Genomic DNA, 19,713 nt, shown 5'->3' with positions numbered 1-19,713 from the left:
GGCTGAGTGACAGATACCTGTGTGGACAGTGCCAGCTGGTCTGTTCACAAGTCCTGGATGAACCCCCCTTTTGGAGCCTCATTTCTCAGTCCTCCCTTCTCATTCAGGGGTCAGAGCCCTCTCCCTTTGCAGCCCCTTCCTTCCTTTTCTGGACCCTGACTTCTCTTCCCACTCCATGGGTTACTTCCCCTCCGCCGATTTCTCTGGTCTGTTGGTGGCTGGCACTCCCAGGCCTGTGCCTCACCTGCTCCACTTCCTCTTCTGTTGTGGTCTTACACCTTCATTATGCTTCTGTATTTTTATTCCAGTGGGATCTCAGGAGTGATGGGGGATACACGTATTTCCGCCATCTTGAATCTCCCCAGCTTGGTTTTAGAAAAGCTGCCCATTCATTTTTCATTGTAAATTCTGGGAAACTCTAGATTGTTTCCATTGTATAGTTTCCTCTGTTAGGCTAAAAGCATTACATCCTACTTCTGTGTTCTTTCTACAGAGCTAGAGATTCATCTGTAAGGAGTTTCAGATTTTCAAATATAAGTGCTAATGTTCAAAGTAGACCCTTCTGTCTCACCTTACTCTTCAGTTGCTTTCTTTCTTCTGTTGCTTTCCCTCTGCTTGCCTTGGTCTCTTTCTCACAACTCTGCCCTTTACAAGTTCCTCTTCCCAAATAAACATTATTAAAATGGCCATCCTTCCAAAAGCAATATACAGATTCAATGCTATTCCAATCAAAATTTCAATGTCATTCTTCAAAGAAATAGAACAATTATTGATGAAATTCATATGGAATCACAAAAAACCCCGAATAGCCAAAGCTCTCCTGAAAAAAAAAGAAGGGAATGGAGGCATCAGACTCCCAGACTTCAAACTATACTACAAAGCCATAATCATCAAAACTGCATGGTATTGGAACAAGAACAGACATACAGACCAATGGAATCGAATAGAAAATCCAGAAATAAACCCACAGATTTATGGTCAACTAATCTTTGACAAAGGAGCAAAGAATATGCATTGGAGCAAAGAAAGTTTGTTCAATAAATGGTGCTGGGAAAACTGGGTCGCTACATGCAAAAGAATGAAGCTTGACCACCACCTCACACCATACACAAAAATCAACTCAAAATGGATTAAAGAACTAGACATAAGACCTGAAACCATAAAATATATAGAAGGAAATATAGGCGAAACACTACGTGATTTGCACATCAAAGACATCTTTACAGACACATCACCCAAAGCAGTGATAGTGAAGGCAAAGATAAACAGCTGGGACTACATCAAATTAAAGAGCTTTTGCACAGCAAAAGAGACAATAACAAAAACAAAGAGAAACCCCACCAACTGGGAGAACATTTTTGCACCCAACACTAATGATAAAGGACTGATCACAAAAATCTGCAAAGAGCTGATGAGACTCAACAACAACAAAGAAAATAATCCAGTCAAAAAATGGGCAGAAGAGCTTAAAACAAACTTCTCTGAAGAGGAAATGCAAATGGCCAACAGGCATATGAAAAAATGTTCAACATCACTTGTCATCAGGGAAATGCAAATCAAAACTACCATGAGATACCATCTTACACCAGTGAGAATGGCACATATTAAAAAAACTAGCAACAACAAATGTTGGCGAGGGTGTGGAGAAAAAGGAACTCTTCTGCACTGTTGGTGGGAGTGCAAACTGGTCCAACCACTGTGGAAAGCTGTGTGGAGATTTCTGGACCTACTAAACATAGAGCTTCCATATGATCCAGCAATCCCACTCCTAGGTATTTACCCAAAGGACACAGAAACATCAATTCCAAAGAACACCTGCACCCCTATGTTTATAGCAGCACTGTTTACAATAGCTAAGCTTTGGAAACAACCCAAATGCCCAAAAATAGATGACTGGATCAAGAAGATGTGGTACATATATACCATGGAATATTACTCAGCATTCAAAAAAGATAAACACATGCAATTTGCTGCAACATGGATGGCGCTGGAAGGGATCATGCTCAGCGAAATAAGCCAAAAAGAAAAAGAAAAATACCGGATGGTCTCACTCATAGCAGGAATCTAGAAAACTTAAATAAGGGACCAGGAAAATGAATAACTATAAGAAAGTGAAAATCAAAATCAACAAAAAACTATGAACCAGAGACACTTTTAGGGGGGCAGGGGCGGGAGGGGAGGGATTGGGGTCAGAATGGGGGGCTGCAATTGTATGGGGAATATAACAATAAAATTTATAAAAAAAAAAAATAAAAAAAAAAAACCACTGTAAAAAAAAAAAAAAAAAAAAAAACAAGTTCCTCTTCCCAGTCTCCTTTCAGTCTGTGGAATCAAAGTGTTTCTTTCCTGAGTCCGGGCCTCCTTCCCTCCCGTGTTCACTGTTAGGGGAGCTGTTTCTGCACATCTCAGTAAGCCACTTGTGTTTCCTCTTCACATATCTGCAGCACAGTTACACTGCTCATAAGTACTCGGAGTCCTGTGAGTCTCTAACTTCCGATTCTTGGTCCTCTAGCTTTATTCTTAGATCTATTTCCTTCTTTCTCCATATCATTTTTAAAAATCCCAATATTACACCATTTTCTTCACAAATATTAAGTCTGTTTTTCAGTAAAGGCTCTTTGGAAATCCCTGAAATGCCTTTTGGTTGTTCCATGGATTTGATCCTTCTAGCTTCTGGCATTATTCAACTATTTGCCATAATTCCTAACATTTCTTATTGACTCCTCAGATGATTTCAGACCTGTTGAAACCACTTTTTTTTTTTTAAGATTTATTTATTTATACAAGAACCGGGGTTCAGGCCAGATGTGCGGAAGGGTGAGAGGATTCACCAGAGACAGTGCGGGGAACAGAACAGGCAGAGGGGAGCAGTAGGCAAGATGGGAGAGGTCTGCCTCTCCATGTGGGATTCTCGCCAGCCGGGATCGAACCCGCGCTACAGAGGCTGCTCAACTGCCTGCGCCACCTGGGAGACCCTGAAACCACTTTTTGTAAGAATTTAGAAAAAAGGAATTTACTCGACTTTGTACAGCGGTGTTTAACTTAGTCTGACCCAGTTGCCTGTGGCCTTTTAATTGAAAAGACAGTTAAGTGGTTGTGTCCTGAGGAGCCAGTCCTCAGACCTTCTGGTGAAAATGAGATGCACTGTTTGCAAGAAGGTCCCACTGGGAAATTGCCATCGACCTCTGAACTATAAAATGGAGAGTTTGCATTAATAGGAGAATAGCTTTAAATTTTAAAATATCTAATTCTTAATAAAATAATAAATGAGAAATTAGGCTTCCTGAAGGTGGGCAGCTCTGAGTAAACCATCTTACTCCCCTAACTCCATAGTGGGGGAAATTAGGTTTTTCTCAACCACAGGTCAGAAAGTTAAGATCATACATGTTTCAATACTTTCTTGGCCATGTGTGAGAAAGATGAGCTCTAAACAGGAGGAAACACTCTAGGAGAATTTCACAACCTTTTTGGCGTGCTGACATCTGAAGTGGTGTGAATGGGGAGAGCTGTCCTTTGTTAAACTTAAAGGTTGCAACTGTTTCTTGCCTTCGTAGCCTGTGGCTATTTTTGTGCAACAGTGATCATTGATAGAGTTTGTTCTTGGCCTTGCCTAATCTATTTTCAGGGGAGGAGAGGTGATGTATAGTTTTGTGCCTAAGAAAAAAATTTAATAAATTTTCAGGCTAATTATTCTAATTGTTTTTTTTTTTTAACCAGGGATAAACATAGACATAGTAGGACCTTTAGGGTAAAATGTCTGAAAAATTTCCTTTTGTGATGTATTCCCTTGTTTTTTTCCCTTGGTTTTAGGAGCTGGGAATCCAAAGTGCAAAATATTTATTGTTTTGGGAAGAACTGAGAACACCTCTGCCAGCAGGTAATCAAACAACTATGACTGAAGACTCTACGAGGGAACAAACACCAGTCATCTGATTCACTCAATTAAAGTCCATGACTTAAAAATCTGAGCACTAAAAATAATATATTACGAAGTTAAATGTCACATATTTATGTTTCACAATTATTTTGCTGAAAGATGTATTTAGGAGACATTTTAAGGAGGTTGGCTGTGCATTCCTCACTATGGGATTAAGAGAGTGTTGCTGAATCCTCAAAGCTGTTTGGTTCAGATTAGACAACATACAAAACTTCTCAGAACTCTCTGCAAGTAATTAAGTGGTCAGGTGTGTGGATCAGAGGCAGTCATCTTGGCAAGTTTGCTAACAGGCATCATTTCCCAGTTCCCACCGTGGAGCACTCACAAGCCATGGTCACTGATTTTCAAACAGTTGTTCTTGTGCCAGATCACAGCCCGCCTCCGAATGCTCAGCATAGGTCATTTACTCCATTCTCGTTGCAGACATTACTGCTTATGTGACGACATGACAACAGCAATGGACATGACAATTGTGGCCTAGCCTAACATCTGTTTTCTTTTTCCACTCAGCGAATGTTTGCTAACATCTGCTTTCTTTTGTCCAGACACAAACAACACAGCATGATTCTTGTTCCGATAAATACACCTGGAATAAAACTTGTAAGACCTTTGTCAATTTTTGGCTACATGGGTAAGTACTCAATCAAGTCGCACATGCATTAGCCAGCGGGAACCTAGAATCTGCCATCACACAGAAGGGAATAGCTATAATAACATGCTAATGTGGGAGATGTTTTCTTAGACATCCTTTGGCCCTGACAACCATCTCAGTTAAATTCCAGCAGAGCTCAGCATAGAGTAATTAATGCAGCATCCTACCTTGTTTTATTTACTTTGGGGAAAGAGCAGATTGTATTCAAGGAACAGCAGCTCTGACAGCTGGTTTTCTCACTGTCATCTGTGGGAATGGATCAATGAAATAGATATAGATAGGTGGTGCAAGGGGTTAAGACGCAACCTATGAAGCTATCCACAGCCACTGCAGCACGAGTTCAATCCCCAGCGAGGGAGCTACCCACATGGTACGGCAGACCTCTCCTGACTGGCCTGCTTCTCCTCTCAGCACTGTATTTCAGTCAATCTGCCTGTTCTGTTCCACACTCTGTCTCTGGTGAATCCTCTCACCTCCCCAGTTCTTGTATGCATAAATATATAAATCTTAAAAAAAAAAATAGATAAAGCTAGGCCATCCACAATAAAATTTATCTTTCTTTCAAGTTTAGCTTTCCTAGCCAATCGACCTACATGAACTACTAATAAGCATGAGCTTTGACTGATTTGAAGGAAAGCTTTTTCTTCCTCTCTCTGTGGGCGGAATTTCTAGGATGCAACTCTGCTTTTGTGTCTTGACCCCTCCTCATTTTCTTCCTGTCGTCTCCCTGCTACTCACGTCATCCACTCAGCTCCAGTGTCCTAGGCTGTAGAACACATGTGTGAAGACCACAGGCCAAGAGCTCTGTCTTCATGGAACCTGCATGTGGGGGGGATGAGACAGGCAGCAACTACAGACATGCCAATGAGTCAACAGAGAGCTGCTGCAGCTGCTGTTTTGAGTGTCTATTGTCTGGTGCTGCGCTGGGGTATCTCGGCAGCTCCTGTGAGCATCTCCTGTTGCTCACAGGAAACTCAAGACAGCAGCTGCAGCAGACAAACAGCTACACTCACGCAGCTCAGTGAGGCGCCTGGCTCCCACTCTTCGCCTGTTCCTTCCAGGCTGTAATAGCAGCAAAGCTGGGAACAGTTTCAGTCTCTTGGCTACCTGCAAAGTCTCCAAACTTTTCCTCTCTGAGGTTGGCTGCCAGAGGCCTCTCCATGTCCTTCAGAGACCCTCAACAGCCTCTGGAAGATCAGCACGGTCGCTTGGGGCAGAAAGGGCTGACCCTGGAATTGCTGAAGATCTGAAAATGCTGAAATCCCCAACGCTGAACCCCTGGGGGCTTCTTCTGCAGCCCTTTATATTCCCCATCAGAGTCTCCACACCCACGGATACCTTGTTCATATTTTGCCTGGGGCTGTCCATCCTCACCAGCACCCCCCCAGGGGGCGCCCCCGCCCCTGCTTTCCCCTCCCTCCCCCCACCCCCCAGTTAGGGCGCAGCTGTAGAATAGACCACAGGTTCAGTGTAGTTGGCAGAATGGAGATGAACTCACTGGAGCAAATGGTACTTGGGAATTTGTTGGGTTGCAGAGAACAGCGGCCTTAAAGACTCTCAAAGTGGATTTAAAATATAGTTTCACTGCAAAGACCCTGCATTGCAAACCTGATGTTTGAATTTTCAGAATGACAAGTTCTCCAGCACCTTGCCAGCTCCCCATGTTCAAGGCCAAAAGAAACTGTGGTGAAGGCTGGTTATTAGTGTGTATTCTGACAGGAAAAGGGTGTGGAGTTAGCATGAGATTATCTCCAGGACTTGTCGGGAAGGAGGGGTATGCAAAGACAGAAGTGGAATGTGTTTCTGGCCTCAGCCAAATGCCAGGCCTTGCAGGAACCCACCCAGACCGGGAGCAAACGGTGAAGGCCGGGCCTCTGCTTGGTCTCAAGTGACTCACTTTCAGTTTTTTCCAAGCACAGTTTTCCTTGCAAGCCCACCTATAGAAAACATTAAAGAAGCAGCAGTAATAAGATAATAATAAAATAGTCTGCCTGGCGCTGCAAAGCCCACTTCCCTCTTCAACTTCAGAAATGAGTTTGGTAACCCCTTGTCCAGTGACTTCCAAAATCTCTTCTAACTTGAATTGATGATGAGTTTTCTGGTTTTGGGTCTACCCAGGAATGTCTGTGACAAGGGGGCTGAGCGATTATACTTCAGTGGATTGATTATATGCGACTGTTTTTTGGTCAATTCCTGTTGGTCTTGACAATTTTGTTTTCTATTTTATAGATAATTTTCATGGAGGACATTTTGAGATCCATTTTAATCACGTGCGAGTTCCTGCCACCAATTTAATACTAGGTGAGGTACTTTGGAAAAGCTACTCTCCAGAACTGTGTATTAAAAATATTGTCAGGTCTAAATCTGGGAAAGATGGGCAGTCTCCCTCAATTTAGATACGTTCCCCTTTACTCCACTTATAAGGGAAATTTTGAGGATTTTCTTAAATAGAATAAGATTTTATCTCAGCGTTAGCTAGGTTTTCTGTATCCCATCAACTGAAAACATAGCTAAATACAACAGTAATACAACTAGAATGACATGCTGTTTTCTAAAAGGTGAACTTCATGCCTCTGGTTGTCTTCAGACAAAAATTCAGTACTTTCTGAATTCAAGTCTTCTGCACACACTGGAAGCATGAATAACATTGAGCACTGTGCCTGGAATGACTTCACCCTCTTACTTACTGGAATCCCTCCCCGGCTTCAGAGAATGTCTCAAATGCCACCTCCTGCAGGAGAATTTTCATGTTCCTCCCTGCCGCCCCTTCCCACACCCCAGTGCCTGCCAGGCCCTGGAGGGACAGTGTGAACCATTTCTCCCTCCTTTGCCTGCTTTTTCTCTCTCATCTCCCTTATCTCGGGCTCCCTTGCCCCCCTCCTCATCTAGACTCCAAATGCATGGTGGAGGAAGGGGCTCTTCTGCCTTCGCCACTGCCCGCTCATCAGCTAGCTGTTGCGCTGCAGGTGCCCAAGACACAGTTCTTAACTTTGATCAAAACGGTTAATAATGACGGCTTAAAGAACACGGAAATCAAAAATCCCACACGTGTATAAGGAACCTTTTTTATAGATCTGAGTTTTCCCCACCACAATGCCATTTTTCTTGAGGGCAACTCATTCCTTCTCCAGGATTTGTGTCACTAATGAAAAGAACAGACTGTTGCCACTCTCCTGTTCTCCGTTCTCACAGGTGAAGGCAGGGGGTTTGAAATGGCCCAAGGCCGCCTAGGACCTGGCAGAATCCACCACTGTATGCGAGCAGTGGGTTTGGCCGAGCGCGCTTTGGAGATCATGTGCGAGCGGACCACACAGAGGGTGGCCTTTAAGAAGAAACTCTATGAACACGTAAGGGCGATCACCCATTGGACTGTCTGGTAACCCAATACACTACACTAACCTTGAACAAAAATATTGTTTCTTATTCAGAAAGATGTCCTCTGCATAAACAAGGTAATAGACACAATGTATATTCACTTATGTCTTAAAAGGTTAAGTAACTCCTGAAGTGGCACCTCAGCCCACACAGAGTGGACAATTTCTTCTCCCTTCTCTAGACCACCTGGCCTGCCATGTCCTTTGTTCTTATGGAAAAATACAGACGGTTTCATGGCACCACGCCCAGGATTCTTTGGCGGAAACTTACAGTACAGGTGAAGGCAGGGGCTGGGCTGTTGGCCAGGCCCAGGCACCATGGGAGGAAGAGAGAGGAGCGAGCTTTGGCAGACCACAGATACCCTCCACCTGCTGCCCGAGCTGGAGCCCAAGAGTTGCTCATGGCATCATCACACATTGCTTCTGCCCTGTTGTCTTTCTAAGTTTCTATCCTGACCTGGAGCAGGAAAGCCCAGGACACACCGGTGAGAGACAGGCGGCCCGGTCATCCTGCTGGAGGGCCGCTTTCCCTGGAGATGTGCTCACCCTGGGCTGGAGGGAGACTCCCTCCTGCTTTGTGAAGTGTTAACGTACCAAGCAGAACAAGCCTGGGCTTTTCAGAACCATGCCTGCTTTCACTGGAATCTTCTTGCCTCTGGCTCGGAGAGCATGATCTGGCAGAGGCAGATGTGTGTACCCATCATAAATACTGGGGCCAGCTTTTTATGCTTTTGCTTTTTCAGTGTATAAAAATAATGCTCCATTTCCCTGAAATTAGAGCCGCCTTCCGGCCACCTTCTAAATTATTCCAGGGATGAAAGCAGAAAGTTCTAAAGTTCAGCCTTAAGAGTAAATCTGGCAACTCCTTCTGGCACTCTGTTTCTCGCTTCTGGATACTTTCCAGCAAATCTAGGGTCTAATGTCCTTCATTATAAAGCTAAGAAAGACAGCAGTGCTTTTGGAGTCTGTTCTTGAAGTATTAATTTCCCATTTTCACAGCAATCAAAGCAAGAGACTCTCATGACTGCTGGCACTTGCCCGAAGTTGCTCATTCAGAGCCTCATCTTAATCATGAGGGCAGAGCGAGCCAGTAGGAGCACACGGTGAGCCACAAATGTAATTGAAAACGTTTTAGCAGCTGTGTTTTTTTTCCAAGTACAAAGGAGATGAGACTGATTTTAGTAAACCTTAATCCATTAGATCCAAAATGTTATCATTTCGACATGTAATCAGTATCAAAATATTCTCACAAGAAGGAAGAGGGCCTATGAGCACTAAAGTGAGGTGCCTATGGACCCCATAGTCCCCTCACGGCCACCCTGGGAATGTCGAAGTCAGTGCCCCCTAGCCCGAGAGTGCCCTGCACGACTTGTTCACACCCTTGAGGTCACCAGCAGTCACTAGCGCAGGGGTGAGGCAAGTCTTAAGTGAGAGCAGTTGGAGGGGTGGCGGCCCCGTGCACTGCTGTGCAGACCTCATCGCAGCCTCCAGATGCCGCATCCGTCATCTCTCTGCTTGGCTGTTTCTCTAGAGGCGTCTCCTCACTGTTTGCTCACAAACCCATGCTGTGCGCCTCGTTGATGCACATGCCTTGTTGCTGCATGGACAGATGGGGTGAGGGGTCGGGGCATTTCAGAGGGGACTGAGCGGCTCCAGTGAGGAGCCTGCCTGTTGGCACCTACCCTTGACAGCTGGAGAGGAGGGCCTGCGGGACAGCAGGCAGCCTACACCCTTGCCTTCCTAATTTGGACGCCACTTAGTGTTGACTTGTGACTCGAGCCTCACACACCCAGCACTGTCGTCAGCCCACGGACTTGAGCCAGAGCCTCACTGGATCCCAGGATACCAACCTGAGCTGGAGCCCCTGGATGTAAAGGCACAAAGAAGTCAAATTATGGGAACAGCCATTTAAAGTCTCGACCTGTGTGTGTGTGTCTAATCCTAATAACTGCCAATTTCACAGTCCAGGATGCTAAGGAAGAATAAGAAGCTTCATTTTCTCAGAGTAGAAGGTGGGGGGCAGCACTGGTAAGCACAACTAAGAATTTAGCGAACAGTGTCACTGTCTCCCAGATAAAGCACAGAAGATAGCTTCTAAAAATAGTATTAATACGGTATTTACCTTCTTTTTAAGATACTGGTTCTAAAGTGCCTGTGTGCGTCTGTACATCGCCACTCAGACCAGGCACGTCTCAATGCTCAGTGGCCACGTGCCTCCCGCAGCCCCTCTGTGCTGGGGAAACTGACCACATACCTACTGCTGGGGAACCAGCCTGACCAAGTATAAAAAAAAATTCCAAGGAAGGTCAGTGTGGCTCAAATCTAAGCGCTGGGATTGCCTGGTGGTCATATTTATCTTAACAAATCTTATTCTCCATTGTAAACACCAGTTCTGTTTAGGATGGGGAGCCCCAAAAATGTAGCACAGCCCACAGGAAGCGTTTGTTATATCTCCTGGGTTTCACTGCTAAATTAGAATGTTTGGTGGCTGGTGGGATTCAGTGACCTTTGGTCTCGAGATGCCCCACTCCCTGCCCTCTTCCTGCTGCCCTCAGCTTTGTCCTGTTCGCAGACTGGTGTCCCCAGCTCTGCAGTGATCCTCTGCTTCATTCCAGACGTCGGTCCCTTGTTGACACACCTTCTTTGTCCTTTATCAGTCTTACTGGAGGTGTGTTGATTTTATTGGTCTTTTTCAAGAATATACATTAATTTTTAATATAGAAAAGGTACAATAGAATCATAATGTGTTAGAATTTAATATTAACAAGATGTTTATTTTACTGATTTTCTCTATTTTTGTTTTCTATTTTGTCGATTTCCGCTTACTTAGGTTCTTTCTTTTGCTTTCTTTGGATTTACTTTGTTTTTTTCCTAGGTTCTGCATGAGTTATTGTTTTTTTTCCCCTCGCTTCTAGCACATGGGTCTAGTGCTGTAAATCTTCTCATGTCAGTTTTTGTTTTACATATTCAACAATTCTTGTTCTATGCAAGCACATTTAGGATTGCTCTATCTAACAGACTTGCCTTTTTGTCTTTATATGATAACCCCGTCTGTCTCTGGCAATTTTCTTGGCTCTGAGGTCTCCTTTATCTAATATTGATATAATTGCTACCACTTTCCTTTGATTGGTGTTTCAAACATATATTTTCCCCCCTTTTTTGCCTAGTCTACATCATCACATTTGAAGGGAATTTCTTCTAGATGGCATATAATTGGGTCATGTTTTTTAATTCATCGTTTTGGGTCTTTATAATAATTTATATTAGGATTAAGTCTGCCATTTTATTTTTTGCTGTCTGTTTTCCCTCCTTAGTTTTTGCTTTTTTTTTTTTTTCTGCCTCCCTGTGGGTTAATTGAACAATTTTAGAATTCCATTTTGTTTTATCCATAGTGTTTTTCAGTGTCTCTTTTTTAACCTGACTCCTCCAGGTTGCTCGACATTATATAATGTAAGACTAAAGTTGAAAGAATCAGACTACCTGGTCTTAGACATACTCTAAGCTTTGAGTATAGAGACAGTGTGGAATTAGCAAAGGAAAGACACATGGAACTTTGCAACAGAGTAGATATTTGCAACTGACTTTTCTATGTGGGTGCCAAGCAGTCGAATGGGGAAATAGTAGTCTTTACAATGAGTAATGTTGAAACAATTGGACATTCACTGGCACAAGAATGAACTTTAACCTAAACCTCACACTTCACACGAAATTTAACTCCTAATGGATAAGTCTACATGTAAAAGCTAAAACTATAAGCATTTTAGAAGAAAACATAGGGGAGAGTCTTTGTGACCTGGGATTGGGCAAAATGTTCCTAGGCACCCAAAACATGCACGATAGAAGGAAAAAAATGGCATATTTGACTTTATTAGAATTAAATGCTTTTGCTCTATAAAAGTCTCTGTTAAGAGAGTGAAAAAAGCAATGGGCTGGGAGAAAATATTTGCAAATCGCCTGTCTGATGAATGACTTATATCCCGCATAAGAACACTCTAAACCCAATGCAAGCAAATGCCTTCAACAGACGTGGTATAGAGAGAGAGAATATATAGATGGCGAGTAAGACATTAAAGTGGGCAACATCACTTGCCACAGAGGAAATTCATATTTAAACCGTGGTGAGATCTCTCTTGTCAAAATGGCTAAAATTAAAAGATTAAATCCCAAGTGTTGGTGGCTTGGAGAGCAGCGGGGATCCCCTACTCTGCTGAGGGCATGCAAAATGGTGCAGGCGCTCTGGAAAACAGACAGCTTCTCATAAGCATTTGCCACATGACCTAACAATTCTATGCCTGGCATCTGCTTCAACAAATGCAAGGTATGCTCATACTAGAATCCACATGCAAACATTTACACAAGTAAACATTGCGCAAACATTTATACAAGTTGCGCAAACATTTACACAAGTTCTGTTAATAATCACTCTGAACTGGAAGCAATCCAAAATGCCCCTCGGCAAGTGAATATAGAGAATCAGACTCTGCTATACTCCTACAATGGACTGATTCTCAGTGATAAAAATGGCTGGACAGTGGATGCGCAGGGAAATCTAGATGAAATCGCAAGACACTATGCTGAGGCAAAGAAGCCAGTCAGTGAAAAACTCAGCATATGACTCCACATAGGAGATCCTGGGAAAGACAAAGCTATCGTGCTGGAGACCCAGCCAGTGGTTGCTGGGGGGTCGGCATGGGAGGTGTGATGACAGAGGGTCAGGTTAATGGGGAGGGGACTGTCCTGTATCTTGATGTGGACATGACAGTCAGATTTCACAGAATCATTCACCAGTCTGTGAAAAAGGTCATTTTTTAACTAAAGAAATAACAACAACTTAACAGTGAGGACGGCTGCACCGGCCCCACACTGAAATTGCCTTGGGAATTTTGTAGATTGTTTATGAGCAGGCCCACCATCATACACTTAACCAAGTTTCAATGAGATGAAGTCATTAGCGTTCAGAAGGGCCAGCAGAGAAGTGTTGTAGCAAGACATTTGCTTAGTTCAGCTACCTGAACTTTTGACAGCAAGATCCAAAGTAGATGGTGTGTCTGAGCAAACATGGTTTCTCCTGAAATCTGCCAGCGTCAACGGCAGCGTGCTTAGGGTATGTGACTGGCTAGTGTGTATCAAAGGAATGAACTCTTCCATTCAAAAATATGTGTAGTGAGGGTTGGGAACAATCCTTGGCCTAGAAAGCATCTACGCCTGGCTACAGGCTGGGTGACATGCATACACCCACAGCTCCTCTCCCCCCTGTGCCCTCTGCTCTCCCGCAGGAGGTTGTGGCTCACTGGATCGCAGAAAGCCGCCTTGCCATCGAGCAGATCCGCTTGCTGACCTTGAAAGCTGCCCACAACATTGACACTCTGGGCAGCGCTGGCGCCAGGAAAGAGGTGAGGCCCCTCGTCCCCCCGTCTGCCAAGCCTCCACCATTTCTCCTACACATTCTGGTTTCACGGTGCCTTGCTGGCACCCAGAGTATGGGGAGCTTCCAATGATGTGGTTCCAAGCATCTGTCACTTGCTAGTTTTCCTCTCGCTGACTGTTTAGGGAATGATTTCCAGGCCACAGAATATCTAGAGTGTTTTGAGATGCGTCAGCAGGGGTCGGGATTACGTAGAGTCTATGAGAGTTGGAATCCCCCCTCAGTGTGTCACTTCCTGCTCATCTTATGACCTGGGGCAAAGCGTCTAACCTTTCTTCCCACAGCCTGGGTTCTAGTGCAGAGTGCTCTGGATAGCACAAAGGTGCAGGTAGCGCCAGCGGCCACCTGGTGAGGGCTTCAAGGCATCTCTAATCCACAGCCACTGACGTGGAATAAGAATGTGCTTTCATCCAAAAAGCCAACACAGTTGCTAAGACAATACTGATCTGTGAACTCTTTTAGGTGATTCCTAAGGTGATAAATGTGCTTTATCAGCTGCCTGCAGTCCTTTTGAAAACAAGGCAGGCTATAAACAAATTACTGAAGCATGATCTGGATAAGATACCCTCTTCCCAGAAGGTCTGTACTGACTGAAATATGGCCCTGAAAACTGCATCACAGCCCATATCTCCGTTGGCTGTCATCAGAGGTCCTGTATCAGTGGCGAATTGCACTTTGGAAAGTTCCCTTGTTTCATTTCACAAAGAAAATAGAGATTCTATCCAATTTTGCCCCACTGCATTATCTAAGATGAAACATTCTTCTCATGCCTCATTGTGTGCAGGTGGCAATGATTAAAGTGGCCGCCCCGCGGGCCGTCTGCGGCATCATTGACCGGGCCATCCAGGTGTGCGGAGGTGCGGGCGTCTCCCAGGACTACCCTCTGGCTTACATGTGAGTGGATGTTATTTAAGGCCATCTAGCTCAGTAAACTTAGAGTTAAAGATCCACAAACGCTTGACTCTAATTGATTAAGAGGAAAATAAAGATGGTAGCGCTGCTTGGCGCATCGCTGACGGCTAGTGAAGTGACAGGGCCTTGTGGGCCATGGAGCCCGGCGCTCACCGGTCCTTGCATGAAGCATGAAACGGTTCACATTTTACTCCACCGTGTTAACTTCTGCATGAGGGGACACACAGAGGCTTTCTGGGGGGTAGCAATAGCTTGGGAGGTCACTGGAAACAGGAAGGAGGGGAGGGGGGAGCAGAGGTGGCCAGGCTTGGGTGTGCTCTTGGACAGTGTAGGGGGAGGCCTGCGCTGAGCTCACCACGTGTGCCAGCCCCAGCTCAGGTCCAGGCGCGGGTGCTGGGGGTCAGGAAGGAACACGCCGCATTGCCCATCATCCTGGAGAGAGACTCTGGTGCCCTATCCTCACCCCCATCCATTTTTGACCATGAGAAAAATTAATTATATAGTTAGGATTTATTTATAGTATGTAATTTTCATGTATTTACTTTTTGGGTTACTTAAGACATCTCAGTTCTGGCCACTTCTACTAACCAACCCACAGCAAATCAAGACAGATTAAGCCCCAAGCGCTGCCGTTTCGGTGTCCGATTCCCAAGGCGAGAATTTGACCGCAGCATTGCAAAGCCCTTGGGCTGCTCTCCTGCTTTGTCCCTGTGCTCTGATCTCATCATGGCCTTGGCAAGATTTCAGACATGAGCAGCCTTGGCTTAGAACCCCAGCAACTCCCTCTTGGCGGCCTCTCTTCTCTCCCCAGGTATGCCCTCGCCCGGACTCTGCGCCTGGCAGACGGCCCCGACGAGGTGCACCTGTCCTCCATCGCCGCCATGGAGCTGCGGGACCAGGCCCAGCGCCTGCGGCCCAAGATGTAGGCCGCCCGCGGCTTCCCTTGGGGGGCTGCAGGGGCTCCAGCCTTTGAATCTCACGGCCTTTACAGCAGTTTGAGGACAGGACTAATTGCTTGTTTTCAGTAAATATTTGAACATCTTGTTTGATCAATGGGTTTGTTAAATAAGGGTCACCTGGGTTTTAGTTAAATTAAGAAATTCTATAGCAGTTGTCAGCCTACTACCCTCGTTTTTAACATTTTTTTTTAAACACTAAAATTATAAGGCAATTGTAGTGGGGAGAAATAGCTCAGTGAAACCAAAGGTGTGGTGGTGGAAGAATTCACCAGAGAGCATGGAGAACAGGAAGGGCAGTTTATTGGAGCACCCTGCAAGAGAGCAGGAGGCAAGAGGGAGAGGTCTGTGCGGGAAGGATTTGGGGCTCCCTTTTATAACCTTTTTTGAGGGCTTTCAGGACGGGGTGTTGGTCTGTCCAACTGGGGGACACTTTCTGCTGGGACATCAGGTTTTCCAGGTGTAAGGGCAGGAATGACACAGGGCAGGTTTTCTATGATCCCATGCAGATGGGGTAAAGGAGGAGAGAGTCCTGGAGACCTCGGCGGGTTTTCAGGCTTTTATTGGGATTTACCGGGTACAGGGCAGGTAAGGGTGCTGGGGGGCCAGGAGGCTGGCAAGCCGCCCAGCCCCCAGCAAGTCTTCACTCTGTCTGGGCTCTCTGGTGATTGCTGCTCTGCTCTCTCGTGCTTCTGCTTCTGCTTTTCTGCTTCTCAGCTTCTACTGCTTCTCTGCTGGCGTCCCCGTGACGCCGCCCTTAAAAGCCCAGTCTCAGCCCAGGTGAATCCCATCTACCTAGGCCCACACCCTACTCCAGGTGCCCGCCATCAGGCATGCGTTCAGGACCGCAGGGTTCCATCCTCTATCCTGATGGCGGGAGGGCAGAAAAGCCTGATACTTTTACCTTACCCGACACCAGGCCTTCCCCCAGGAGGCGTCCTGCTGGGTTCCCTTGGCCCTGTTGGCCCAGAATCCCCACAGCCCCCTGTGGGTGAGGCGAGGTTCCCATGGCAACCCTGGGGGGGCCCTTCCTTATCTATCTGTGTCTCCCAGCATTGTTAAGCTGAGCAGAGTGCAGACTAAGTTTTAACTCTCTAAAGTGACGCCCTGTCAGAGCTGGTGAGGTTAGTTGGAGAGCTAACGCGCAGGCATGAAAGTACTTTTATCCTTTGATTCATTCTCAGGCATCCTTCCACTTGTACAAGTGGTCAAGGGACACTTTAATCATTACTTTTTTTAAAATGCAGTGGGGTGCTGGCTTCGGCAGCACATACACTAAAAATGCAGTGGGATCTCCTTTCTCACACTGGTCGTAAGGTTGGGTGGAAACGTTCTAGCGCTGTCTAGTCTGGTTAAAGATGCGTGGCCCACTGGGCCATTTCAGGATTCGTGCTGTCGTAACTTAGCAGGGAGCATTTCTCCGTTACATCTGAATGCAGTTTAAGGTTTACTGGAAAACACGGCCTGTTATGACAACATAGAACTAAGAAAAAATTTCATTCTAAAATGTTGATGAGAAGAGTGGGCGGTGTAAGCTACCGGGAAGGGAACTTGTACAGTTTGGGGGAGAGATTAGAGACGGTCCTGGGGCCCGTCAGCACTGTCGGGGTGGCCACGGCTGTGAGCAATGAGGAAGTGTTTTATTTTTTAAATTTTCAATTAATTTAAATCTTGATTGTCAACTCAGTTACCTGCAAACTTTTAAGAGCTCGCGCTGTGGGATATGTGAGTCGGCGCTTTCAAATGTAAATTTTATGGAAGCTAAACACAGCGCAAATATTTGGACTGAAAATATAGGATGCAAATGAAGAAATAGAGTACGTGTAAAGGATGCACCGGATTTCAGTGTGAAAAGAAAGCGCGGTATGTCAGCAGTCCTTGGAAACATTGAATGAGTGCTGAGACGACACTCTTTGGGATCTGTTGAATGAAATAAAATGTTATTAAAATTAATTCCACCCGTTTCTTCTACTACCTTTTCAATGCGGATGCCAGTAACATAGTAACTGGTAAATTTTTAAATTTCCAAATGAATGGATTTTTATTTAAGCTCTGTGTAATTCCTCATCAACCCATGGCTATTTGCAAAGGCTTCCCTAAGGCCCACGCTGGCTCCCCCACACTCAGGGTCCCGTCCACGTCACGGGCACTTGTGTTGTGTCCTCAAAACCGAAGTGAGTGAAAAGCAGCAAATTACATCCACCAGCCGCGTGTAGGTGCTTTGCTAGATTGCGTGGGGCTTACGGGAACACTTCCCTCCTTGCATAAGCTCCAGCAGTCACCGGAAGTTCCCAAGGAAGACCCTTCCCGCCCAGGCTTCTGAAGAGCTTCCAATTAGTAAAGTTCTTCAATGAAAATGTCATAAAGTGAAATGCACTTCAGAAAATGTCTGCTGTGAGCAGCTGTCCGACTCCTCTCCGCCCCGTAGCTGCCTCCTGTTGGCCCTTCTACAGCGGGGGCCGGGTGCAGCTTTCCTCCACGTTTTTCGGCCTGGATGACTAAGGTGGTGACCTCACTGCGTTCCGTCTTCTCCGAGCAGCCAGGACGCCCCTCTGAAAATGCTGCAAAGGCTTTCATCTCACTTAGAACAAAAGCCAAAGTCCTGCCACTGCTGAGAAGGATCCATCTGGCCTATCCCTGCGCCTCCCCGCCTTTCTGGCTCCCGCTTCGTCCTCCCGGCCCCACCACAGCCACAGCCAGACCTCGGCGTGTCCATCCCTGTGTGTTTTCTCGACCTGAAAAGACCTACCCTGAGAGGCCCGGATGCCTGTCAGGGGTCGCCTCACTCAGGCCCTTTCTTGCCCACTCAATCCCCACCTCCTCCACCTCCTTTCTCCCCCAACCCCAGCGCTCACGGCCTCACAGAGCCCGTGTCTGCTTACTAGAGTGTAGACCCCACTCAGCTCTCCCGTCTTGTGTACGGGCGTCTCCCCGGTGCTTGGCACTCCAAAACGAAATATGGAAAAGTAAACACATGAATGAGACAAGCCTGCATGGCTCCTGGCAATCTGGGGGGCAAAGCATCTATTCAGGGGCCGGAGGCCTCCCCCCTCACCTTGTGAGCACAGAGGTGGACGGCAGGATGGGCTGTGGTAGTTGGAAAAGGGAGCTGAAGAAAGACCTTGTGCTTTGGCAGTGGCTTGAACAAATCAGTTGTTGAAAAAGATGTTTAATGTTCATAATCTGGAGGAACGCACAGCTACTTTTTTCAATTTTCCTGATGTCCAGGCCAACCTAATCAGCCAAAGTGCATCCGTCGGCTCTCAGGACAGAGGGAAGTCAGGATACCTAAGAAAAACAAGATGACTTTCGGTGATTGTTAGGATTTTCCAAGTAAACAGGATTCTGGGAAGCGTCCGCACTCCATCCAGAACAAAGAGCATGTCGGGCCATGATCCCGCCACAGCATTTTTCACTTATTTTTTCCAGTATCTCTTTCTCGTGACAATTAGGTGCTTATCACGAAGAAAATCCATGAGTATCCTGGGGTAAGAGTGTGTCTGAGATAAGCTCTGTGACACTAGGGCCTTTCTCTGCCTTATCTCCACCCCAAAACATGTCAACAAAGGGCGATTATTACCCTGGAGGACACCCTAAATCAGCACGGGCCACATGGAGGATCAGCGTGGACAGGATCCCTCCCTCATTATCAGCCCTCCTTCGCCCGCTGGGGTGAGGCCTGACCTCTCAGCCAGGGGAGCGCCACTCATTTCACTTTTCACATGAGTGAAAGTGGAGCTTGCAGACACCTCCTTCCCCCACAGCCCGCACCTCTGAGCTCAATTTCTACAGCTTTTTCCTTTCTCATTCCCCACCAGCCACACTGACCTCCTGCTGCCCCCGCAGGATCGCAGATTTTCTAACTTAGAAAAGATATTTATTGTTTCCTGTTAAAATCGCGGCTCTCATGAGAAAAGAACGTGCAGAAAGAGCTTTCCTGGGTTTCTTCACTTATCCCAGCAGGCTGGAGCCGTGGCCAACTCTCTACACTTCCGAGAAAGTCATGGGCTCCGCTGACTTCTGGGAAATTGGGCGACTTACCTGGGTTTTCCGTGTTGATGCCTGGCATATGCATTCAGAAGACAAATGCAACCTCAGCAGCAACAGGTGATCTTCCTAGGCTGTGTCCACTCTAGGTTAAACCATCACCAACACCAACCTCTGTCTCCAAGCTGCTATCGGAAATTCTTACCTTAAGAGACGGATCCCTTCTGTGAGGCTGTGAGGGGGACCTGCTCGTGGAGGTGATGTGTGGGCCCAGGAAAGTGATCTCTTCTGCCCTCCTCCACCCTCCTCCCTGCCTCCCTGCCTCCCTCTCAGCTGTTTGAGAGTGAGAGGCAGACATCACGTCAATTCCCCATAATACAGTGACCTCACCGGGGAGCCTGGCCTTAACAAGACACCAGCTCATGTACAGTCAGTATCGTGCTGCTCCTCGGCGCTTTCTGTTTCTGTAG

At 46.1% G+C, this 19,713-nt stretch overlaps 1 protein-coding gene across 1 annotated transcript in view; it reads left to right on the top strand.

Moving 5' to 3' along the window:
- ACAD11 (acyl-CoA dehydrogenase family member 11) overlaps nt 1-15,226 on the top strand; it is a gene marked incomplete at both ends in the record, with an annotated part of 59,942 nt that extends 44,716 nt beyond the window's left edge. The window contains 7 exons of the mRNA XM_084248422.1: nt 3,811-3,877; nt 4,483-4,568; nt 6,819-6,890; nt 7,782-7,936; nt 13,240-13,356; nt 14,173-14,282; nt 15,112-15,226. Of these exons, the coding sequence (XP_084104548.1) occupies nt 3,811-3,877; nt 4,483-4,568; nt 6,819-6,890; nt 7,782-7,936; nt 13,240-13,356; nt 14,173-14,282; nt 15,112-15,226 (722 nt within the window). The remainder of the gene's footprint in view (nt 1-3,810; nt 3,878-4,482; nt 4,569-6,818; nt 6,891-7,781; nt 7,937-13,239; nt 13,357-14,172; nt 14,283-15,111) is intronic.
- Between the last annotated feature and the right edge of the window lie 4,487 nt (nt 15,227-19,713).

The sequence above is a fragment of the Talpa europaea genome (genome assembly GCF_964194135.1).
Source record: "Talpa europaea genome assembly, chromosome: 11".
In the NCBI taxonomy this organism is placed as follows: domain Eukaryota; kingdom Metazoa; phylum Chordata; class Mammalia; order Eulipotyphla; family Talpidae; genus Talpa; species Talpa europaea.
Note: the sequence above shows the minus strand (reverse complement) of the source record. Positions and strands in the feature narration are given on the sequence as shown.